Source organism: Trichosurus vulpecula, chromosome 8 (genome assembly GCF_011100635.1).
Source record: "Trichosurus vulpecula isolate mTriVul1 chromosome 8, mTriVul1.pri, whole genome shotgun sequence".
Taxonomy (NCBI): Eukaryota; Metazoa; Chordata; class Mammalia; order Diprotodontia; family Phalangeridae; genus Trichosurus; species Trichosurus vulpecula.
Window position 1 is genome coordinate 111,041,556 of NC_050580.1, and position 25,888 is coordinate 111,067,443.

General features: G+C 46.1%; 1 protein-coding gene across 1 annotated transcript in view; it reads right to left on the reverse strand.

Moving 5' to 3' along the window:
- NEURL1 (neuralized E3 ubiquitin protein ligase 1) overlaps positions 1-25,888 on the reverse strand; it is a 96,549-nt gene that overhangs the window by 8,947 nt on the left and 61,714 nt on the right. The window contains exons 2-3 of the mRNA XM_036736555.1: positions 17,611-17,871; positions 16,770-17,091 (exon numbers count right to left, since the gene is read on the reverse strand). Of these exons, the coding sequence (XP_036592450.1) occupies positions 16,770-17,091; positions 17,611-17,871 (583 nt within the window). The remainder of the gene's footprint in view (positions 1-16,769; positions 17,092-17,610; positions 17,872-25,888) is intronic.

The window sequence follows — 25,888 nt, forward strand, 5'->3', positions numbered from 1 at the left end:
AAAATGTGGAAAAATGGTGGCCATGTCATCCTCAAATCCGTGAGAGCCAAGGAGTAGAGCCTCAGGCCTGACCCAGCCTGCACTCTAGATTTTAAGAGAAAAGGCAGGTTGGATCTGTGGCCTGATCCTCTAAAAGGGAAGTCTGCTCCAGAAGGCCATTTGGGTCTGAAAAAATGAAATTCTCACCCTGCAATTGCATCAGACTCTGATCAGAAAGAACGGTGTTATGGCATAGGGAGCTCTTCGTTGAGTTCAAATTAAAAAGATATGTACAAAAAAAAACCTTAAGTGTTTGCTGACGGATTGACTTGACTGACAAAAGAAAGAGGCTGGGGATAATAACAAAGGATGACTATAAAAGATTGTAATGGTCCTATAATTATAATGTTAGGAAAACCACCAGCCAAAATGAACTAAGCGGCCAGATAGCTTTAGGAACCGTTCCCACCCCATTCCCCCATCACCACCACCATCACCAAGTGAAGCGTACATCAAGAACTTTGGGGCTATGTCAGGGGCATGAATAGAAGCTTTTTGAGGAAAGGGATCAATTTTAGTTTTTGTATACCCAAAACCTGCCATGTTCAATGATTTAAAATATAACATAGGGGAGAAGGCGTAATGGTTACAGTATCAGCTATTATGTTTTATCTTCTCTTCCAGGAGTGATTCTTGGACTGGAAAGGTTAGAACTAACACGGTTGAAAGGGAATTCAAGCACAAGCTGATGAATGAGATAGTAAGAAAGGACCGTGTCCTAAAGTAGTCCGAGTTACCAGGTGCCAGGGCACCAAAAGAACTCAATCACTCAGAACCGATCACTGAACCACTGCTGAATATCTTTAAAAAACTGTAGAAATCAGGAGGCGTACTAGAGTGATAAAGATAGGCAACTGTCCCCATTTGTAAAAGGAGGAAAAGGGAAATGGGAAAAAATATAGATTCGTGAACTCGGACTGCCAATTCTAGGGCACGTTATTAAAGGGATGGTTTGTGATCATTTAGAAAGGGAAGTGGCGATTGACCACTAAGTATGGCTTCGAAAATAATCAGCCAATTTTGCCAGACTAAACTCATTTTCTATTGAAGGGTTAGGAGACAGGCAAATCAGGGGAATGCTGTGGCCATACCTAAATTTCGGAGATTTGACCAAGATTCTCTTGATATCCATCTGGCACATTAAAGGAGAGAGGTGGGCTAGATAATAACCTAAGCCATGAAGATTTGTAGCAGACTGAATGAGAGGGCTCATGGGGCACTAATGAACAGATTGGTCAAACTCAGAGAGGGTCCCTACCAGGGCCTGTCCTCAGTCCAGTTCTAATTAAGATTTCTTATCAATGAGTTGGGTAAAGATACAGAAGGGGAAAAGCAGGTAGATGAGGACAAGGAGAGGGAAGGAGATAGAAAAGAAAGAGAGCAAGTCACCTCCTTTTCCTAAAGTTGTTTCCTTATCTATAAAATAAGTGAGTGTCCCAGCATGGTTGGTTGGTCTCTAAGGTCTGGGCCTCATGTTGTATTATCTATGAATGATTCTTAAACTGTTCCCTCCAGACCCTCTAAGCTGAGCCCCAAGGCAGCTTTCCAGGGGTAAGGTAAGACCCGGATGGAAGAAGAAATCTAAATTTGGACTCTCTGGAGACGAATGTGTCTGCCCTCTGCCCCTCCCCACCCCCATCCCCACCCCCACCAAGGTCACTGAGCAGCTGCAGAAGAGCAGCTCTCCCTAAAATAGCCCATCCCAAGCATAATCCCAGCTTCCCCAGGGGCTAAAATAGAAGGAAACTTGAGATGGAGTCACTAGTTGGTGTGGCCATGCAGGGAAGGGACTGCAAAGGGTCACCTCTCAATTCAACGCAATCCCTCTCCTGCCTACTGCCAAAGCTGTGGGAAAATGTCAGAGAGGATGCCAGGGAACTTATCTTTCTGGCCTCAGTGGGGGTGGGGATGGAGCTGGGGATTCTGAGGATAAAGTCACCTCCTCCAGGCAGCATGACAACCCAGTAACAGCTGCTGTTTCCCCCATACGATTTAATTTACAGATTTGACAACAACAACAACTGAGTCTCAGAGAAACGAGGGGACCCGCTCGAGGTCACATAGCAAGTACAGAATAGATTCAGAACCTGAACCCAAGTCCTCTGCCTCTGAATCCATTGTCCGTTTCACTCTACCATCCTGGCTTTCCTGGCTTGTCTTGGCTTATTTGGTGGAACCAACAATTTAACCCTCATGACAAGCCAAGTGGGGCCTGTTACATGTGTTTCTTTACCTGGCAATCAAGCCTTGGAGAGCAAAATGAAAGCCTGGGGATTTTCTCAGCAACTAAGAATTGACCGGGTTTGTACTGAGTCACCTTGTGGACTCCATCCTTGAGAAAGGGAAGACCTCACTCACCTTCAGGAAACTCCCAATCTGGTTGGAGACATAAGACAGAGTCACATGAAACTGTGACTTGATTTGACCCACCAAAGGTTGGGGTGATCGAGAAAGACTTCCTGGAGTGGGTAGAGCTTGAGCTGGGCTTGAATAGGCTAAGAGGAGGCAAAATGACATTCCAGGGAAGGCCAATAACGCAAGCCTAGGCTAAAAAGAACCTTAAGTAGTGTCTAGTCTAATGTCTTCATAATACATGTGAGGAAACTGAGACCCAGAGAGGTTAAGCAGATACCCAAGATCTCATAGTAAGTAGCAGAGCCAACGTTTAAATGAAGACCCTTGGAGTCCACATCCAGTGCCCTTTCTACTCACTGTAGCATTTTCTTCTTCTGACAGCGTGGGCCGCTGAGACCCTGAGTGTTCTTTTTCTGTGGTAGTTAATAACAATAATAATAAAATAATCGTAACGATAGCTCTTTAAAGTTTGCAAAGTGCTTTGTTATCTCCTTTGGGAGGTCAGTGCTATGAGCCATCCCATTTTCCAGAGGAGTAAAATGAAGCACAGAAAGGTCAAATAACTTGATTTGGGTCACACAGTTATAAGTAGCGGCAGTCACATTTGAACTCAGATCTCGGCGACTCTAAGTTCAGCCTTCTATGTACTGTAAGACCTAGCTGCCCCTACATAGGAGGATAGAGGGTTATGGAAAGGATTCCTACAAAGACATGCTTACCCTCTGACTAAGAACCTTGTTTGTTTGGGTTCTCACATCCGGGAGCCAGTGCTGGATCAATTGTTAACTAGGGGTTAGCCTACAGCTGGCCGGCTGGGCGTCTCTTGGCCTGGCGAGTATCATTCTCCGCCAGGTCATTTAATGGCCATAAACATCCGCCCCAAGCCCAAGCATCTGGCATTGCAGGAAGAAGCAAGGGCTCCTCACCCGGAATCCACTCCTTTCTGGCCCTTCCATATATACTCTTCCCGATAAATAAACAAAGACTTGGGGTCATCCTTGAAAGGGTCACTTGGTCGGTATTGGGGAAGGAGGGGTATTAGGTGTGTTGAAGCCCTGGAGGGAGGAGGGGTTAGAGAGAGAATGATTAGAGGTCTTAAATTTTTGAAGATCTTTCAATTGTGGGATCTTAACATTCATTGTCATAGAACCTTTGGATCTTAGAGATTTGGAAGAGACTGTAGAGGACAGCTAGTCCAACTACTGTCCCAATACAGGAATTCCATCTGCAGTACCCTCGACAGCTGAGCTTTGGTTTAGAGCACTATAGCTCTGTTTTTTTCTTGTTTGTTTTTGTTCTTAAATTTTAAGGGAGTTCTTTTCAAGTTAATAATATCTACTCTTTACTCTGTTCAAAGGACTCAAGAAAGGGAGAGAAAGTAGGGAGGTGGGGCAGAGCCAATAGAGCATCATGCCAGGAAGTAAGACATAGCCTCTAGAAACAGCAAACAGTCAACCAGGTCTTGATGGTCCTTCCTTGGCCATTTGGACAAGTACAAGATGGAGGAGACGCAGCTAAACATATCATGTGAAAAAGACTTTGGGGTATGAATGGGATGTAAGCTTAGAATGAGTCAAAAGAAGTCACATGGCAACCAGCAAAGCTAATGTGACTTGAATTAATATTAGCATAGAGTCCAGGACTAAGGAGATTATAGTCTGTCTGCACCTTGAGCAGATCACACCTAGAGAATGGTGACAAGTCCCAGTCACCATATTTTGGGAAGGAAAAAGAAAAGCTGGACCATATTTAGAGCAGGTCCAAGATACAAAGATCTGTCAAAGGAACTAGGTATACTTTAGCCTGGAAAGAAGAACACTTAGGTGGAACATGACAGCCATTTTCAAGTATTTGAAGGGAACGGGGATGCGACTTGTTCTTCCTGGCCCTTAAGGTAGAAAGGTGGAAGTCACAGGGGTGCAGATTTTAGTTCAATATAAGGATGATCTTCCTAACATTTATTTTTCTTTTACATTTAATTTTTCTTTTACTTTTTCTCAATTACACGCAAACAAAAAATTTTAACATTCCTTTTTTAAAATTCTGATTTCCAAATTCTCTCTGTCCCTCCCTCCTTCCCCTTCCCCTTCCTTGAGAAGGCAAGCAATATGATATAGATTACACATGTTCAGTCATGCAAAACATTTCCATATTAGCTATGTTGCAAAAGGAAACACAGACTAAAAAGCCCCAAGAATAATAAAGTAAAAAAAAAATGCTTCAATTTACATTCAGACTCCATCAGTTTTTTCCCCCCTCTGGAGGCAGATGGCATTTTTTCCCCCTAATATTTAGAGCTGTCCAACAAAGGAACAGGCTGCCTTCTATGGTAGTGAGTTCCCTGCTACGGGAAGTCTTCAAGCACAAGTTGTCTGATCACTTATAGAAGAGATTCCTGCTCAGCTGAGATGTGTGCTAGGTGACTTGAATCTCTGTCTCTTCCCTCTCTTTCACCGTCACATCTGAACACTTGCCCGGTCCTGTCAATTCAACCCTTGTCACATCTTTCATAGATGCCCCCTTTTCTCCTCTGATATTGTTACCTGAGGTACACCCTAATCACCTGCTGGTAGCCCTCCCTGCCTCAATGATCTCCCTGTTCCAGGACATCATCCACTTAGCTATTAGACTGATTTTCCTAACGTGTGTCTGACCATATCATTCCCCTAGTTGATAAACTCTAGTGGTTCCCTATGACTACAAGGATCAAATATATAATCTTCTATCTGATGTTCAAAGTCCATCCTAAAGTGGCCCCCTCCTATCTTTCTAATCTCCTTACCCCTTACTCTCCCTGCCCCATATTCTGTGGCCCAGCAACACTGGCCTCCTTCCTGTTCTTTGCACGAGACCCTCTATCTCCCTACTCCAAACACTGTCATTGGCTGTCCTCCATATGCCCGGAATACTCTCTGTCTTCATCTCCATCTCCTGGCCTTCCAGGAGGCAGGTAGGTGGCCCAATGGTTGGAGCACTGGGCCTGGAGGCAGGAAGACCTGACTTCAAATCCAGCCTCATACATTTATTAGTTTTCTGACCCTACACAAGTCACTTAACCTGTCACCTAAAATAGCACCCACTTCACAGAATTGTTGTGAGGATCAGATGAAAGCCACCATCCCATAGACCTTCTGGGGCGGAAGGCAGCCCTCCACCCAAAGGGAACATTTCTAAGGCAAGACTTGAGACCTTTGGAAAACCATGAGCCAGGATTATCTCTACCCAGGATAAATCACCCAATAAAGCTCGTGTTTATTTACATCGCTGGCTCAGTCTGTCTTCCAGGAGGCAGGAGGCTGTTATTCTTAGAGACTGCAATCCCATGTCCCGGCATTAGTGCAAAGGAAAGTATGTTATTGGCATGATCCCCAACATACTACACGTGACGCCAAGAAGCTGAGAAAAACAGGAGTCTGGCCTGACGTTGTCACGTTTCTGGAATAAAATGCAGCCACAGGCTGCTTGGGTTGGGGGGGTGGGTAAGCTCTGATCTCACCCACAGTATGGAATGGAGATCAAGAGAGGAGCCTCAGGCAGCGAGGTGGAGCAGTGAGTAGAGCACCGGCCCTGGAGTTGGGAGGACCTGAGTTCAAATCCGGCCTCAGACACTTGACACACTTAATGCTGTGTGACCTTGGGCAAGTCACTTAACCCCAAATGCCCCACCCTCCCCCTGCCAAAAAAAAAAAGAGAGAGAGAGGAGCCTCACTTTGGAACAGGCTCCAATCTGAGGGTTAGAGATAGGGCTCTCTGTCCATCATCAAATCATCATCATCATCATTAGCACAGTTAGTGTGTGTGTGTATATTATATATATGTATAAATTTATTTATTATATATATACACACATATATGTGTATGTGTATATATATATATACATATATATATGTATATATATATATATAGTGCCTTAAGGTTTGCAAAGAACTTTATAAAAATAAGTTTATTTTATAAAATATATAAATATAAAATATATAAATTTGTAAATAAATATACAAAATATATTAAAATATGTAAAAATAATATAAATAAAATATTAAAATATAAATAAAATGGGAATAAGAATAGCACCTCCCTCCTAGGGTCGCTGTGAGGATCAAGTGAGACAACAATTATAAAGTACTCTGCACCCCGCCTGTCGCACAGCCAGCACGATCTAAATGTTAGCGATCGTTATTGTAAATACATCTCATTTTATCCTTACAACAGCCCTGAGAAGTAGGTATTATCATCAAACCCATTTTACAGATAAGGAAACTGAGACAGACGGAGGTGAAGTGACTAGCCCATGTTGAAGTGGGTATATGAGGCTAGATTTGAACCCAGATCTTCCTGACTCCAGGTTCATTGAACTCTCCTCCTAGCTGCCAATCCTTAAGAACTGTCCAGGTGACATGCTTGGCATATTTTACCCAACGACGTCTGAAGTGGGGAGATATGACCACCACCTTTGGTGAGCCCGGGTCTGAGGTGGAATACAGGACATCCTCTCTGGGCATCCCTCAGGCTGAGGGGAAAAGGCAGTGTGCCCAGAGGACAGAGGCCAGGCCTCGGTTTCTAGTGTCTGTTGTCCCACAAGTTCCCTGTCTGGGTATGAGCAAAGTCACATCGCAGCTTGGAGGAAACCTCAGTTTTCTCATTCAAAAAATGAATGGATTGGGGCAGCTAGGTGGTGCAGTGAGTAGAGCCCTGGAGTTAGGAGGACCTGAGTTCAAATCCAGCCTCAGACACTTGACACACTTACTAGCTGTGTGACCTTGAGCAAGTCACTTAACCCCAATGCCCTGCCTTCCCCCCTCAAAAAAAACCAAAAAGCAAAAAAAAAAATGAATGGATTGAATTAGATCCTGGTCTCAACTCTATTACCTCTATGAGCTCACGTGCACGGCTCCGTGCTTGGGGTGTGATAGCAGAGATAACTATTGCCTGAAGGCTCTATGAGGAAGCTAGAAATCTCCCCTGAGTAAATACTCGGTCATCTGAGAGCCATTATCCTAGCGAGGGCCCTGCCTCACAAAGGTTCCTGGTCTTAGTGAGACTTGGACGTTGGTCCTAGATGAAGTACAGGTTATGACGGTGAAGCAAGCAATAAAACTGAGAAGCGACTGCCATAAACTCATGAAGGAGCTGGGGAGCTAAGCACAAAATCCACTGGGGAAGATTGAAGATCTTATGTGTAACGAGAAGGGGGTGGGGGGAAGAGGGGGAGGAAGAGGGGAAGGGGGAGAAGAAGAGAGAGAGAAAAGAGAAGAGGAGAGAGATGAGGGGAAAGGGGGGAAAGGAGAGGGGGGGAGAGGAGAGGAGAGAAGAGAAGAGAAGGAAGAAGGAGAGAAGGAGGAGGAGGAGGAAGAGGGAGGAGAGAAAAGGGGACAAAAAAAGTTGAATTAGGAGCAATGGAGAGATAGAAAAAGGAAGTAAGAAATGCATACAGAGGAACTAACAGAAACAGAGAAAGAAGGACCATCCTGGAGAGCAACATAGATAGGCAGACAAAGAGAGACAAAAAGACCAAAAAAAAGACCAAACCCCAAAATGGGCAGAGGGACACACATAAATAGAGGGACAGACAGAGAAATAGGGAGAGAGAAAGAGGAAAGCCCCTAGTCAAAGGCCCTGTGCTATACAGAGAAGCCTCATGATCAACTCCAAGGGGCTGGGGCCAGAGCCCCTTGGAAAGGGGGCTTCCTTTGAAAATCCCCTTTAATGGGCCTGCAATTGTTTTAATTAAGGAAAACAATGACTTTAGGGGAAACAAAAAATACAGCAGTTTTATCTGCTAATTGAATTTCAGAGCCATAAACAGCCTTGGAGAATGCTGGGATTATAATGATTTATAGCAGGCTCAATTAAATCAGCCTGGCCTTATCTGAGCTTTCAGTGGAGAACATGGCGGTGGATCCAATGAAACTGAAAATACATTTTGGAAAACCATGTATAGTCAAACCAGGCTGACCCCCCCCCTCCCCCCCCCCCCTTTCTTGCAGACCAGACTAGGTCAGGGTTTGGGTCTCTGGAGCATTCCAAATATGCCTGGGGCCATGAAGCAGAATGGAAAGAGCACTGTATTTGGAGGGAGTCAGAAGATGGGGGCGAATCCTATTTTACCACTTACTAGCTGAGCAGGGTACGTCAGCTCTCTACAACTAATCTCTAGAATGGGTTTGATAATGCCTACCTCACCTATCTCCAGAGCTGGTTGTGAGAAAAAAAAAAAACATTTTCTGAACTGTACACTGCTATAGAAGTGAAAGGTATTGTTATTAATGAGGTCTTCATGGGGTCTCTCTGAGAACTGAGAAAAGAGGAGGAAGAAGTGTGACAAACACCAGCAAGCCTCCTCTTCATTCCCACCCCCTCCCATGCAATCATTTAGGACTTTTTCATCATGCCCATTGGAACCTCATCATCCCTCAGGATCACATAGGCCTTGCTATTTACATTCATCAGGGCCCCCTGCTCCGAGAACCTCTTGGAAGGGAGGATAGAGCGGAGAGCCCCTCCCCAAACCTCCCCTTATGGAGGGTGCCCAGGTCAGCTATCTCTCCATTTCTACCTAGCTCTTCTCCTTTGGGTTTTCTTCCTCATGCCTACCCAAGAGCCAGGTAACTCCTCCCCCCCCAACTTTTTAGCTTCCTTTGTGTGTTGTCTTCGCCCCATTAGACTGGAGGCTCCTTGAGGGCAGGGATTGTCTTTTTCATATTTGTATCCCTGGTGCTAAACACAGTGCCTGGAATACAGTAGGAGCTTAATAAATGCTTTCTGACTGACTAGACCCCAGTAAGGCAGGTTATATAACATTCTTGGTGTTCCATTCAAACCAGTACGCGTGCACGCGCGCGCGCACACACACACACACACACACACACACACACACACACACACCCTTCCAGCTCATCACCACTCCCACCTATCATTATTCATACCTCATCCCTACCTTTGTCTACATCATTCTTCCCTGGGATTCTGTCTCTACCCACCCCCACCCTGACTGCCTGTCCCATGCCAACCCTCCGCCTCCAGAAAGCCACCTCTGACTCCCAGAGTAAACATTCATCATGATCTTCCTCTTTTCTGAACTTCCAGAAGACTTGGGCTCTATAACCAGCAATATTTTGCTAAAGTGGCCAGTACTTTAGATACTATAGATGTCACTTGCTTCCTATTAAGGTATATATATATATATATACATGTTATGGCCAGATGGGTTGTTTGCTTGCTTTTTTTTTTTAATTGACTTTGATAACCCTATCTGTTATACATGGTAGTAGCTAGAAAGCCAGCACGACTTGGCTTCAAGTCTTGCCTTTGGTACATAACTGTCTATGGGAACCTGGACAAGTCACCTAGTCTTCAGGGCTCTAGGCAATCCCCTCATACCAGAAGCTAGTATGTTTCTTCGCCCAAGAGCTCCCTATCCCAATGAAATCACAGGTTTAGTTTCCTGTCCCTTTCAAAATAGCTAACATTCAGGCAGCACTGTAAGGTTTACAAAGCACTTTACATGTCTGATACTCATAACAACCCTATGAGCTAGGTGCTTTATTACCCCCACTTTACAGATGAGGAAACTGAGGCTGAGAGAGTTTAAGTGACTCACCCAGAGTCAAACAACCAGTAAGTGTCTAAGGTAGGATTTGAACTCAGATCTTTCCAACCTCAAGTCCAGTGCTCTCCCCACTAACTACTGTTTGGTATTGTTAGCAAATGAGTACATGTGTCCCTAACTAGATTGTCAGTTCCTAAGGGGGGGCTGTCTTCTCCTCAGGGTGGGGGTGGGATTGAGGCCAGAGGTCAAGTCTCCCTCCTCAGACCACCCTGGTTCTCCTTGCCCACAGCAGCGGTTCCCTAAGCACTGAGCTCTCACACAGTAGGGCTCCAGATCTGATGGAGATGAGTCATTGTGGTTCTGGGGCTCCTCTCAGCCCACCCTTTTCATGACTCGGCCTCATTACATGACCACTAAACTGCCAAGCCTCTCAGACAGGCTATATCCCATACCCACAAAACCACACAGAAGCTGGATTCTGAGGAGAGCCCAGCCAACAGTTAGAAGAGAATCGAGGCTTGGAGAAACGTAGTCCCTGCTGAACAGGGGCAGGAGTGTGGGGTGGGGAGGATCTGGGGGGAGGAAAAACTACTGGGGGAAGGGAAGGGCATTCCCCTAGGAAAGGATTGGATGCTCTGGGACTCCAGGAAGTTTTGGCTTCTGTCCCAGGGCAAAAGTCAGAGACACCTACCCCCTCTCCAACCCTTTTGATGTGTGGTACCTGGACCAGCATTAAAGGACCCTTAGGGAAAGGGGAGAGAGATTTTCCTGTTCTACCCAAACGTCATTTCCATCTTGAGCCTTCCATCTCCCTCCCCGAATTCCTCCTCCTATCCAACCTTCACGGCCCCACTCAGGCTCCACCTCCTCCAGGTAGCCTTCCCTGACTTCCCACAGTCACTGCCAATGGACAGGTATGTAAGAGTTTTATCATAAGAGCTCAGTTGCTTCCTCCTGGCATATCAGATTATGGCTTTTCTGGCCTAGTTTCTATATCTGTCAAAGGAGCATGTCATATGTATAAAGCACTTTGACCCCTTTTGTTGTTATTGTTCAGTTCTATCCAACTCTTCGAGACATTTGGGGTTTTCTTGGCAAAGATACTAAAGTGGTTTGCCATTTCCCTTCTCCAGATCATTTTATAGACGAGCAACTGAGGCAAACAGGATTAACAACTTGTCCAGTGTCACACAGCTGGTAAGTGTCTGAGGCCCGATTTGAACTCATGAAGATGAGTCTTCCTGATTCCAAGCCCAGGACTCTATCCACTGAGCCACCCAGCTGCCCCTTGCAGCCTATAAAGAGCTCTGAAAATGCTAAATGGTCTATAGAAGGAGCTCTCAACCTTGTTCAAGACAGGGACCCCTGTGGCAATCTGATGAAGCCTTTCTCAGAATAGTGTTTAAGTTCCTAAAAGAGAATAATAGTATCACAATGAAGAGAAATTATTTTAAAATGTAATTATCAATTTTTAAGAATTCACAGACCCCAGGTTAAGAACCCCTAACGCATAGGAGCCTTTCCACCTCAAACATTCTATGATTCTAAGTCAGCTAAACGGAGCGAGATGATTTCAGGTGCTTGTGAGACATGAGATGGGATACTTCCTCATTCCCCCTGCCCCTGACTTTATAGAATAAAGGAACCAGGCTGGCCCCAGGAGCCTCTCCCACCAACGATCAGCACGGTCCCTTACCCTCTGCTCAGAAGTGAGAACTCCTGCTCCCTTCCCCCATCTCCCATCTTTGGCTCCCTCCTGCCCCTAACAGTGGACAGACAAGGGAGCTATATTAGAAATCTTCATCTCAACTGAAGCCAGTGCTTATGGCCAATAAAACTTTATGAGGAGCTGAAATTCCTTCTCCCCTTTGGAGCTGAGGAGCTGGGCTAGAGAGAGAAGGAGGAAGAGGAGCTGGGACAGAACTTTCTGGGGAGATGGTTTACAGGTACATTACCTCACCACAACTTCTGACTAAAAAGTCCCTCGCAAGCACCAGCCCCAGCCTTTACATTACATTCCTTCGTAGGGTCTGCTCTTTCCCTGATGGCCACATAAGGAAAGGAGCCAGCTTCCCCAGAACATTTTTTCTCTTTAAAAAAGGAAGGAGCAGGCAGCTAGGTGAAACGGTGGATAAAGCACTGGTCCTGGAATCAGGAAGACCTGAGTTCAAATCTGGCCTTGGACATTTAGCTGTGTGACCTTCGGCATATCACATAACCTTGATTGTCTCAAAAAAAAAGAGAGGGAGAGAGGGAAGGGGGGGGAGAGGGAGAGAGAGAGAGAGAAAGGCCCTTCTTTCCCCAACATGACTAGTCCCAGAGAGTGCAAGAAACTCAGATTTAAAGACCATAGAAATATATTTGTCTGAACCCTGTTCCCAATGGTCGGTGCCAGCAAATCCAGGAAGCGCAGACTATCCACTATACAGGAAAGGAAGCACTTTCCACTCAGTGCCTTTGTCTTCACTGATTCTCCATCACATTCAGAATAAAGTGGCAACTCCTCAGCTTGTGTCATTCAAGGCCCTCCCCAGCCTGACTCCTGCTGTCTCCAGCCTTAACCCCCACTGCTCACCACTACGTTCCCTCCACTCTAGCATGGCAGCCAGGCCTGCTGAAAGGGCAGCTAACAGAGGGGAAAGAAAACTGATTTTGGAGTTCTTGCTCTGATGTTTACTACCTGTGTCATCCTGGGCATATCACAACTTCTCTGAACCTCATCTTTGCTATCTGTAAAATGGGGATACTGATATCTACAATACCTACCTCACATGGTTGATGTGAGGAAAGGACTTGGGAAGCCTTAAAGTCTTACATATAAATATGAATTGTTATTATTATAATGAATTCCAGGCTCATTTCTGCTTCTGCACTTTTGCATGTGCTTTTCATTGTCTCTGAAGTGTCTTTCTCCCCTCACTCCCTCATCTAAATGTTACCCATTCCTCAAAGACCAGCAAAAGGCCTACATTTGCAGAAAGGCTCTGGAAGCCTCCCTTGCTAACACTAAGTGTTAAGAGTTGGCAGGGGCATCAGAGATTGCCCACTCTTACTACTTCACTGTACTGAGAAGGAAACTGAGACACAGAGAGGGGAAGTCACGTTGGAAAGCCAACTCTAGAACTTGGGTCTCCTGACTCCCACTTCACTCCATCAAAAGTAAAACGCGTGCCTGTTCCAGCTCAGTGCTTCCTCCCTCCTCTGAAGTCTCACAGTGCTAAAGCCAGAGAGCTCAGCTGGCCCCTGATCACAAACCATCTTGCCTGGTGACAAGTGTTTCATGTGTGTGTCTTGTTTCCCTGCTAAATTGTCAGTCCCTTGTGGGCAGAAGCTGTGTTTTCTTCTGTTATTCTCCCCCTTACATAGTTGAGAATAGACTGAGTAGACAGCAGGCACTCTGTAAATGCTTGCTGAAAGAAACTATGGATGAATGATGTTAAGGCAGCCTATAGCTGTAACACAAAGTACCGCCCCCCCCCCATGGGACTAAAAGGACAGGCAAGTGGCTCCCTTTGTTTCTGGCTCCAAGCACATAGAAAAAAATAAGAAAAGAAGAAAGGAAGACAGAGAGAGAGAGAAAGAGAGAGAGAGAGAGAGAGAGAGAGAGAAGGAGGGAGGGAGGGAGGGAGGGAAGGGGGGATGGAGGAAAAGAGGAAAGGAAGGAAGGAGGAAAGGATAAAAGGAAGGAAGGAAGGAAGGAGGCAAGGATGGAAGGAGGGATAGAGGAAAGGCATAAGAGAAGGAAGGATGAATGGAGGGAAGGAGGGATGAAGGAAAGGAGGAAGAAAAGAAGGAAGAAAGGAAGGAGGAAGGGAAGGACTGGTGGAGGAAAAGAGGAAGAAAGGAAGGAAGGAGAGAGGGAGGGAAGGAGGAAAGGAAAGAAGGAAGCAGGGATAGAATAAAGGATTAAGAGAAGGAAGGATGAATGGAAGAAGGGATGGAGGAAAGGAAGAAGAAAAGAAGGAAGAAAGGAAGGAGGAAGGGAAGGAGAGATGGAGGAAAAGAGGAAGAAAGAAAGGAAACTAACTCTTATTAAGCACCTACAATGTGCCAACCAGCACAACAAATATTATCTCAGAATATAGCCAGAAGGATGGCTGTCTAAGCTTCAGCCAGCAGAGTGACTGTGGAGTGCAGACAGACCAAGGGGCTGCAGAGTCTCAGCTGAACCCCTCCCTTCTCATTCTGGTCACTACCTGAGCCCCCTCCAGCCCCCTCCTCAGCACTGGTCCAATCTCTATGCCATAAGAAAAGGAGGATGGCCGGGAACAGTTTCAAGAGAGTTCAGGGACATGGCCAGGGATCCCCACAGAGTGGACGGAATGGGGATGGTCACAAGCCATGGAAGAAAGCATCATACTCTAGTGGGTGCCTGTAGGAAAGAAAACCGGGAAATGCACATGTTCAGAGAGAGGCGATGCCAGGGCTCAGCGACACATAATTAGGATGGGCTTGGATCAGAGCTAAGTGGAGCCTTCTGGCCCAGCCTAGGTCCCTAACTTGGAGTCCTGGCTCTCTTCCCTAGCTTCTCCAACCTCATCCCATCCTCTCCACCAGGACTAGCTCAAGCCTTGGCAAGAATAAAACACTCAATCTCTATGTAACAGAGAGCATTATAGTCATAACATGCCAGAAAGTGTGCTTGGCACGTACTACCAGACACACATGTAATATACTAGAATGGGGATCACACGCCACCTTGGAGAACAAAATTCTAATGCACGTTACAGTTCACACGGCACTTTTCTCACAATCCTGTGAAGTAGGTAGTAGGAGTGTTCTCCTTCCCATTTCACAGATAAGGAAACTGAGACTCAGAGAAATGAGGTACCCAACCCCATAAGCAGCAAAGCCAGCACTCAAACCCCATGCTGTCTCTTTGCAATGTAGCAGGCTGTCTGTTTGCATCATTCGACCTGTCTGCAGATTGTCGATGCAAAGGAGACCTTAGGCTGGGGCTTATGTAAACAGAAAAGACTAAAATTAATTAAGAAACACATTTACTGTGCAAAATGCTAAGCTCAGTCCCTGGCTACTATGCTAATGAAATATTTTCACTATCTCTGGGACTTGCAAAAAAAGAGAAGGTTTTTATTGTCATTAATTTCATTATCTTTAACTATGTCTGTTCATTCAATTAAGGCATTTAAAAATATATTTTCTGTGCTTCTGACCTCACTGATTTGAGAATCCGAAGCACATTTCTTGTTTTTTAAGTTGACTCCATTGTGTTTTTTAAGGCTAAACCAAATTATTTTCTGCAGGGAGGCAAGTCCTGACTGTCAATGTATAAATAGGCAGGTTCTTGCCCATGGGCCAGAACGGGTGCACGTACCTATGTATAATTAGACAAAGTCATGCGTACATACATACACACCCCACACACACTCACACACATTGTGATCTAGTGGAAAGAACAAGAGAGTGGGAGTCAAGAGACTTGGCCATGAAATTATTGGGTGATCATAGGCAAGGTTACTGCCCCACTCTGGGGCTCAGTTTCCTCAGTAAGTGAAAGGATTAGAAGATCTCTAAGGGTCCCTACAAGCATGAATATTCCATATATAGCTGAGTTATTCTAGGGCTTAAGGAAGTCTATGAATCTTTTCCTTCCTTGCCCGGGGGTGTGGGGAAGGGGAACAAGATGGGAACCCTTGAAATAGCCCTAGTGACCCCATGTCTTCCCTAGTGTGGCACAGGAGATCCAGGCCTTGAATTTGTTCCCCAGGGAGAAAATTCTCTTTTGCCAAAGTCTGCCCAGTGATCTTTTACCCCCATCTCCCTCCATGGCCCTGTGTGGCCTGCCTTTATCACCCTAATTACCCGGCTTAATCAACCACATGCTGCCCGATTCCTCTCCTCCCCTCCCAGATACTTTATACAGACAGCTGGCTGCAGGAAAGAGGGGGCAGGAAACAGGGAAGGGATCCAGGGACCACAGATGGCAGTTGTGACGTAGTGGAAAAAAGGCTTGAGCGGGTGCTAGAAAACTCAGGTTCGAGTCCTCGTTCCAACCATCGAGTAGCTGAGCAATGTTAGGCAAGGCACTTCATTGGTCTGAAGGTCAATGTCCTCATATTCAAAATGACAGGATTAATCCCTTCCCAGTCTGCCGCTCCTGTGGATGTTGGGGCTAGCGAGATGACGTTGGCAAAAGCTCTTTATAATCTGTAGAGCGCTTTCCAGGCCTACTTCCCATAGTGCTGGCCAAGGTCAAGGCCGTTTTGTTTTACAATAACAGCACGGATACATTAATAATTAATAATAATGAACATTTGTGGAGTGCTTTCTATGTGGCAGGGACCGGGCTAAGTGCTTTACAAATCTTATCCCATTTGATCCTCACGACCACCCTGGGAGGTCGGTGCTACTATTACTTCCATTTTGCAGATGAGGAAACCGAGGCAAACAAAATAAGGCCCAGGGTCGCACAGCTAGGAAGTGTCTGAGGCTGAATTTGAACTCAGGTCTTACTGACTCCAAACCTGGCGTGCTATCCATTGCGCCATCTAACTGTCCCTGACATTATTAACTAAACTACTCCATAATGGCAAAAGATCTGATGTAATGTCATTTGGCCAATTATCCATTGATAAGATTACTCTTGCGGAACTAAGAGCCCTGTGAATTCTATTTCACCTAAACTTGTGTTTTCATGGAATCTATTAATGATGCTCAGGAGGTGGGAAAAGGGAATGCCTATAACACAGGTAAACACACAATTATTACTGCTATTACTGAACATCCAAGGTCTGCTCTGAAGATCTTGGCCTTGGGTGGGTGATGGTGGAGAGAGATAAAGGTGGAGGATGGGGGAACAAGGACTTACCGAGCAGCTGGACACCCCTCGTGAGTCCATAGACGTCCACCAGGGCCCACAGGGGATCAGCGGTTCGGACCCCACTGAAGAACAGCATGGCGGCAGAGTCATTGACCCGGTAGAATACACGGCCCTTCTTGTCTACCCAGAAGGCAATGATGTTGCCCTCATTAGCATACTCCTCAGGTAACGCCTTGGCCCAGAAGCCACTCTGGGACACAAGGTCGGGACAGGCATACTTGGGCAGTGTGTCTGGGTTAATTCGGGATGGATCCTTGCATGTGAACCCCAACCGGAGGGCCCCACTCCAGCAGCATTGCTTCTTGGTGATCTGTGGAAGTCATGGGGAGAGAAGATTCAATTCAGACTCAGATAGGGCCTCCCTCCCCAATCCCCAGCTTGATCAATCAAGGTAACCTTCCTGAAGGAGGAGGTGAAGAGAGAGATTTTAATATAGTTCACCCTTTTAGCAGACTATACATGGCTCCACATCTGAACTGGGAAAGGAGAGGGGAAACCCTGCTCCCACTCCTAGTGTTTTAACAACCATTTGAGATTCCCTTCAATACGCTTACTCCAAGAAATCTTCCCCTGTTGATCCTACCAGAGCAGATGGTTTATCTACCCTGGCCCTATTCTGGACTGAGACCTCCCAGATTTGCACCCACCTCTGGCATCGTCCCCTATTCTTTAGGCATAGCAAGAAAAGCATGACTGAGAAAGAAGGAAAGGGAGGAATTGGAGAGGACAAGGATAAGGAGGAGGTAGAGGCTGGGGCGATGAGGACAGGGAGGAGGCAGGGACTAGGAACAAGGAGGATAGTGTTTGAGGGTCCAGGAAACGGGCCCACCTTTAGCCTGACTTGCTCATAGATGAGGACGGGCCGGTTGCTGAAGGTGATGGCGTTACAGAAGCTAGCCTGCCGCTTGACAGCCTTGTGGCTGAGGTCCATCAGGATCTGGGAGCCCTTGGTGTGTGGGTGAAAGAGGAGTGGTGTGGCTGGGAGGCTCCCGCCTGGGGGCGTTGGCGGACAGTGCTTCTGTTTGTGGTGACATCGGTGAGAGGAGGCAGGGAAGGGGCCGCCGATAGAATCTGCAAGGGAATGAATCATCTATGAAAGGACACTGTCAAGGGGTTCAGCCTGGCCTGAGACAGGGAGAAGCCACCAAGATGCCACCCATCCCCCCAAGAACAGTCTATGCAATAGGGCAACCACCACTATCATCACTGACCACTATCACCTTTGCCACCATCAGTCAGTCATCACTGTCACTGCCATCCCTGCCACCATCATTATCATAACCACCCACCATCAGCCATAATTCATTCAATAGACATCATCATCTCCATCATCACCATCCCCACCCAGCACTATTATCCATACCATGATCATCTTCTTTCTCTCACACTTAACAAAAGCCATACCTTTCCTTTACTGAGCAAATGCTCCCCATCCACATACAATAAAAAAACCATTACTAAAAGCATATTAAGGGTGAATTCTTTGTATTATAAAACAAGTTTCCATTTTATAGATGGAGCTCCTATAAAGAGTGTATTTGAAAGCACTTTTCCAAAGTCTGTGGTAGCCTTGACACACACCTGTAATCCCCACAGCCAGGGAGGCTGAGGATGGTAGATCTCTTGGGTTCAGAGTTCTGAGATGCCATGGATTACGTTAATTAGATTTCCACATTAAATTTAGCATTAAAGATGATAGTCCTCAGGAACAGGGAACCCTCAAGTTACCTGAGAAGGATCTCGTAGGCCCAGGGTGAAAATGGAGCAGCCAAAACTCCTGGGCCAATCTGAGTGGGATCGGTCCCATGAATAGCCCTTTCACTCCCAGCCCAGGTAAACCCAGTTTTAAAAAAATAAAATAAAATTTAAGAATCTGGTAGACCTTGGGCAAATCAGCTTGACCTCCTTAGGCCGCACCTCATCTGTAAAATGGGGGCATCAGGCCAGATGATCTCCAAGATCCTTCTCATTCTCATTTTATTATCTAGTAGCATACATGAGATGAACAGTTTCTATAAAGAGTTAAAAATATATTTTTTTAAATAGGAAAAAGTCTATGGTGCTCTATAAATGCACAGGCATTCTTATTAGAGAGGCAATATGATGTAACCAGGTGTATACTGGTTAATATGTTCAGTAGGCACAACATGCTTTTAAGTTTAATCTGTATTATTAACATCTTCCCTATTGCTTCTAGAAGTCTAGACAATCAATGAAACAATAAACCAAGCCCTGATTTCTGTGGTATAAATTGAACAATCCACTCTCCAAAGCTGGTTAGACTTGGCTCTGGCACACTGTTGTGTTGTTGTTCAGTCCGGTCTGACGCTTTGGGACCCTATTTGGGACTTTCTTGGCAGATACTGGAGTGGTTTGCCATTTCCTTCCCAATTCATTTTACAGATGAAGAAACTGAGGCAATTAGGGTTAAGTGACTCGCCCAGGTTCCCACAGCTAATAAGTGTCTGAGGCCAGATTTGAACTCAGGAAAAATGAATCTTCCTGACTCCAGGCACAACATTCTATCCGACGCTCCACCTTGCTGCCTACAGCACAAGTGTAATGGAAAGCATATTTGACCAGGGTCCCCAGGCTCTAGTCCATGTTCTTCTACAAACTCTTCACGTCACCTTGGACAAGTCACTTCATTTCTTTGGGGCTCAGTTTCTTCATGATACTGATCTCTAAGATATTTTCCAGGTTTAAGGTAGTCTTTGTAAGCATCCTCAATGTTAAACAGCAATGTCCCCGGGCACACTAAGAATAATATTCTATCAACTAACCAACAAATATTTATTAAGCACCTACTATGTGCCAGGTATAACCCCCCCCCAAAAAGGCAAAAGATAAACCTTGCCCTCAAGGAGCTTATAACTTAATATTCATTCTAACCTGACACACAAAGTAAGTTCTCTTTCATTCAGTCTGTACAGTCACTGCCAGCTTGTCTCAGGAGATGAAGAAATTTAAGACAAAAATGAGGAAAACCACCTTGAGGTAGTTTATTTTTCCTGTCTACAAGGACAGATTGGAGGGTCATCGCCTCACATGAAAGAAACCAGCCACCTCGCATCCAGTTAGCGTGATCTGCATCCTCTCTGGGTTGCATCCTTTCAGAGCCGATGCTAAACCTTCACCCCAGAGTTTACTGGCCTTTGGCCCATGCTCTTCCCACATAATCTGAAGAGACTGGATTACTTATGTACGTAACAATCGGTCCATGGATTATTCTGGATCAGCCGCCTCCAATTATGTCTGCCAGGGCCTCTCTCTGGACCAAACCTCAAGGGATGGGGAGCAATTTATTTCTTGTTGAGAGGCACAGGACCCCATGGAACCTCAATATTCTTTGCAGGAACCAGAGAGGAGGAGGGATCGAGGGAGTCTAAAATAGCTGGTACCTGGCATTTGAATTTTAAGGCTTTCAAAGCACCGTACTGGCAATGTGTCATTTGAGCCTTGCTATGGATATTAGAATTCCCATTTTACACATGAGGAAACTGGAGGGGAGGGAAGTTAAGTAACTTGTTCATAGTCCCATACCCAGCTTGTGTCACAAGCAGAATTTGAACCCAGGTTCTCCTGACTCCAAGTCCAACATTGTAACTACCATTCCACATTGCCTAAAGGGTCCGTAGAGATCATTTGGTTCAGAGATTCTTAACGTTTTCTATGGCATGGACCCCCTCTGGCCATCTGGTGAAGCCTATGTATCCCTTCTCAGAAAAATATTTTAAATGCATAAAATAAAATATATAGTATTCCAAAAAAAGCTGATTATACCGAAATGCAGTTAGGCGAAAGGAAAAGGGAATAAGCATTCGTTAAGCACCTACTATGTGCCAGGTACTGCACTAAGCACTTTTTTTTAAACAAATATGATCATCAGATTGTTTTTAAAACAAGTTTAGAGATCCCAGGTTAAGAATCTTTGATGTAGTCCAACTCATTTGTTTAGAGATGAGGAAACTGAGGCCCAGATGGTTAGGATAAGCTAGGGCAGGGGTGGGGAACCTGCGGCCTTGGGCTGCACTTAAGGATCTAGAAGGCTACATGTAGCCTCGAGGCCGCAGGTTCCCCTCCCCTGAGCTAGGGTGTAGAGGGAGCAGAGTCCAAATTGGCCTTGTGCTGAAGATGGGAGGAGGGACAGACACAGTCACTCGAGAAGCCCCCTGTCATGCTTAGTTGATCGGACTCACACATAGGGAGCATAGATTTGTAACTGGGAAGGACCTTCAACACCATCTAATCTAACCCCTTATTTTAACACATGAGGAAACAGGAGGGAGAAAAGAGTCACAAAGACTATAATTGGCAGGGCTGAGATTTGAACCCAGGCCCTCTCACTCCAAATCCAATGCCCTTTCTACAGTGCCATGCTGATGCTCTCAACCAACACGAGAGGGTGAGAGAAAAACGCTAAACCGTAGGATACTGCAGGAGATAAGCTAGGACAGGGCCACATGTACATATATATATACTGGGCTGGAGCAGTGTTGGAAAGCTCCATGAGATGGGCAGGGCTTTAGCTGAGAGCCTTGGTGGAGGGGGAAGGGGATGGGGAGAAGAAAGAAATAACCCTCTGGGTCAGGGATCAGGAATATTAGGAAAGCTCTCCCAAGCCAGATGGGGAAAGTGCTCTAAGCAGTCCAAGGAGCCTGACCATGAGGACACGCTTATCCAAGGGTCCGAGGCTTTGCTACAGCCTTCCCTGGGCTATGCCTGGTTTCTAAGAGCCTTCCCAGCTCCCTGGGGAGGCTCTCATTGCCCCCTATCTCCCCTTCCTCCCCCAACACACACATTCTCCTACCTCTTGCTCCCTGGGGAACTCAGCTGCCTTGTCCCACAGGGGAAGGACCACCTTCCCTGACTCGCTAGCACTGACAGCTTTACAAGCCTCCGGGAGCTTCCAGAGGCAGCTGGGCGGGGGGGAGGCGGGGAAGGGTGAAGGATGGAGTCACCCAGAAGGGAAGCAGGAGAGGCTTCTGCTGACACAATGGAAAACTCTCTCTGAACTTCTCCCCAACCCCCCCAGCCTGCCCTGCCTACCTCACAGGGCTGTTGTACAAAGTAGGTGTGACTGCCCTTGGCCAAGCGTTTAACACCCTACAGAAGTTATTCCTTCTCCTGTGTCCTTCTGCCTCGCTCGTGGGGCTCATTCTACCGTGTCTGAGAGTGGCTCCATCTATCTTTACTGACCAGCTAGGATCGTGGCATTCAGAGCTAGACGGGGCCTCGGAGATGTTCTTTCAATGACTTCACATCATAGAGGAGGAACTTTGGGGCTCCCAAGTGGAGGCATCTTGCCTGAGGTGGGCCAGGAGTTAATGCTGTAGCAGGGGTGGGAAGTAAACTCAAGCCTTCTGACCCTTCAATTCAACACTCTTCTCATTCTGCTTTGCATTTACAACAGCCTATTGGGTGGGGAACCTGCGGCCTCAAGGCCACATGTGGCCCTCTAGGTCCTCAAGTGAGGCCTTTTGACCAGTCCAAGTTTTACAGAACAAATCCTTTTACTAAAGGGATTTATTCTATGAAGTTTGGATTCAGTCAAAGGGCTGCACTTGAGGACCTAGAGGGCTGAGAGTGGGCTCGAGGCAGCAGGTTCCTCACCCCTGCTAGATGCTAGCTGGAAAGAAGCTAGGACTCTATTCCTGTCCTTAGGACACTTACATTCCAATAAGGGAACTGGATATAGACAGGCACATGTCACTCTAATACAAAGGATTAGTGGGGAAAACAAACCTCAAAGGATGAAGAGAGAGAACTTGACTTATTTTTTACACTGATCTATGATTTCTTCACCATAGGGAACTTCCTTGGTTTAATTCAAATGAGCACCTTCTCCTCAATTCATTGGGGTTGGGCTGGGGGGGGGACACTGAAAGATTAAATGATGGGCCCTCAGTCCCACAAGCAGTTTTGTTTCAGAGAAAGAATTCCAGCCCACATCTTCCTGATTCCAAGGAAGGAAGCAAGTGCCTATTAAGCACCTACTACATTCCAGGCACTGTGCTAAGCGTTTTACAAATACTTAATCCTCAGACCACCCCCGAGAAGGAGGTTCTATCATTATTCCCATTTCACAGTTGAGGAAACTGAGTTAGGCAGGGGTCAAATGACTTGCCTAGGGTCACACAGCTCTTAAGAATCTGAGGCCAGGATCTGAAGCCGGGTCTTCCTCATTGGGCCAATGCTCCACCTACTCCACTGCCATGATGGTTCTCGTTTGAATGGAAATAACTCATATTTCACGTCTCTATAGCACTTTAAGGGGTACAAAGTACACAAAGTACCTTCCCTTTAATGAGACTATGAGAGAAGGAAGAAATTATTATCTCCCATCTGTATATAGAAGAGGGGAAACTGAAATTCAGGAGGTAAATGACTTGCCCACAGTCACATAGCAGCACTTGGGTCCGGGTCTTTGGACTCCTAGACCAGTCGTTCCATTGCATGAATGCTGCTTTTTGAACCAGAAAACTAAGGTGCAGGTCCCAGCTTTTAGCATCATGACCCTAGGCGTGACTCTCCGGAGTATCTGTATTCTCATCTGTCAAATGGCTATGATAATATTGCACCACCTACGTCACAGGGTTGTTGCAAGAATTATGGTCATTGAATCACAGATTTACAACTGGAATCGGCCTCAAAGGACGTGGAGTCCAACCCCATTATCTCACAAATGAGGGCCAGGAAGATTAAGGGACTTACCCAGAGTCCCACCAAGATTTGAATCCAGAGCCTTGGACCCCAAAGCCACACTACCATGAAATGCAATGGAAAGAGTCCCGGATTTAGAATTTGAGGTCGCAGGTTTGAATCCTGATTTGGTAAATGGCTGCTTTTATAAAATCACGGGTCACTCACTTTACGTCCCCGAGCCTCAGTTTCCCAAGCTCTTAGACGGGTAGGATTTTTCATAGATGGATAGGGAGGAGGAAGGAGAGGACGGATCCTTTCAGACAGAGGGCAGATATGACCAAAGTGGCAGAGGTGGAAAATCAAGGGGAAAAATCCAGGGAAGAAGCACATGAAGAGTTACATCCATAAAGGCAGGTCAAGGAATTTGGACTTTATTTTGTTGCCCCAGGAACCACTGAAGACGAACAGCATCAGAACATTGTCTCAGGGGGCTGGATCTGAAAACGTATGTAGGGTGAATTGGAGGGATCTTACTTTAGACAGTTTCAGTCTTCTCATTAAAGTTAGACGAGGCCTTCTTTGAGTACAGGGGTTGGTTACAGGGGTTAACAGGGTCGGGGATTTGAAAAGTAGAATACGTTTTGGAGGGAAGCTAAGGGAACAAGCATTTATTTTTTTTTTGGAGGGGGCAGGCAGGGCAATTGGGGTGAAGTGACTTGCCCAAGGTCACACAGCTAGTAAGTGTGTCAAGTGACTGAGGTCCGATGTGAACTCAGGTCCTCTAGGGGCCGGTGGGTACAAGCCCTTCATCGCAGCCAAGAAGATCACACTTGCTCAGCTTCCACGGAGCAGCACTTCTGCCTGCACATCTGGCCTCCTTGCAATCAGGAGATCAAAGAAGACTTCTGACAACTGATTTCATTTTGGAACGGCTGACTAGCTGGGTCTCTGCCGTTTATTCATGCCCTCTATTCACTCATTCATTCATTTACTCATGTATACATATACACGAATATGTACATTTGCAAAACGGTATTATGGACAATTAGGTGGCACAGTGGATAGAGCGCCAGGCCTGGAGTCAGGAAGACTGATCTTCCCGAGTTCAAATCCAGCCTCTGACACTTACTAGCTGGGCGACCCTGGGCAAGTCACTTAACCCTGTTTGCCTCAGTTTCCTCATCTGTAAAATGAGCTAGAGATGGAAATAGCAAACCACCATCTTTGCCAAGAAAACCCCACATGGGGTCAGGAAGAGTTGCACACAACTGAAAAACAACTGAACAGCAGCATTGTGGGTATTATAGACAGTAGAGAACTGACCTGGGTTCCAGTCCTCCCCCTGACCCATCCTAGCTGTGTGACCCTAGGCAAGTCACTCATCCTTTCAGGGCCTCAGATAACTCTCTAAGAATAGAAGTTTCAGAGAAGTTACCGGTCTGCATTCTGTGTGTATCTATGTATAGATACACATAGACGTATATAATGCCTACATACATATACATACATACATATGTGTGTGCGTGTGTATGCGTGTGCGCATGTGTGTGCGTGTAGCCCACCCTGTGGCCAGAGCTATAACCAGCAGACAGTGGGCAGGGTTCTTCCCCAGGGAGCTGACATTCTGAGAGTGGGAGTGGAGGTGGTATTTTTCCTCCACCAACCTTGCCTTGCCTTGGGACTAGACTGGTGTTATGGGGTGCAGCTGCTCCCAGCCACCACCCCTGGGTCCTATCTCCATAACATCTATACCCTGGGTATCACCTTCCCTCAATCAACTCTCAACTGAAGTTTCTCCAGGCAGCCAGCACTCTGTCTGCACGGTGCCCCAAAATGTTGTAGCATGTGCTTGTTCTAATAACTAGCAGTACTTTATTCACTTATTTCATTTGTTTCTCACAACAACTCTGGGAGGGAGGTGCTATTTATTATCACACACACACACACACATTTTACAGATGAGGGAAATGAGGCTGAGAAAGGTTAAATGAGTTGCCCAGAGTCACACAGAAAGAAAGTATCTGAGGAGAGATTCAAACTCAAGTATTTCTGACTCCAGGTCTACTACTTTTTATCTCACTCCTCTTCTATTTTGAATCAAATTTATAGAATGTCTATATGAGCTGAAATTGCTTCTTTCCTTCCTGGAGGACAGATTTCTACCCACCTAGATGGGAAGCATGCTCAGGACAGCATGAAGTCAAAGTCCAGTGAGTGTTGTGGGGAATGAGAGGAGGCAGGGTCTCTGCCATGGACTATCCGTATGACTTTGAGCCAGTCACTTGGGGCCTCAGTTTCCTCAAAATGAGGTCATTGGACTTGGTACCTCCTGGGGCCCTTCTAGCTGATGAATTTGTGATCTTATCAGATTGGGCCACTCAGAAAAAAAAGTTGACTTGGACAAAACTTGGAATCTTTGCTCATCCATGGGCTGAAAATTACCCCCACACTCCACATCCCTC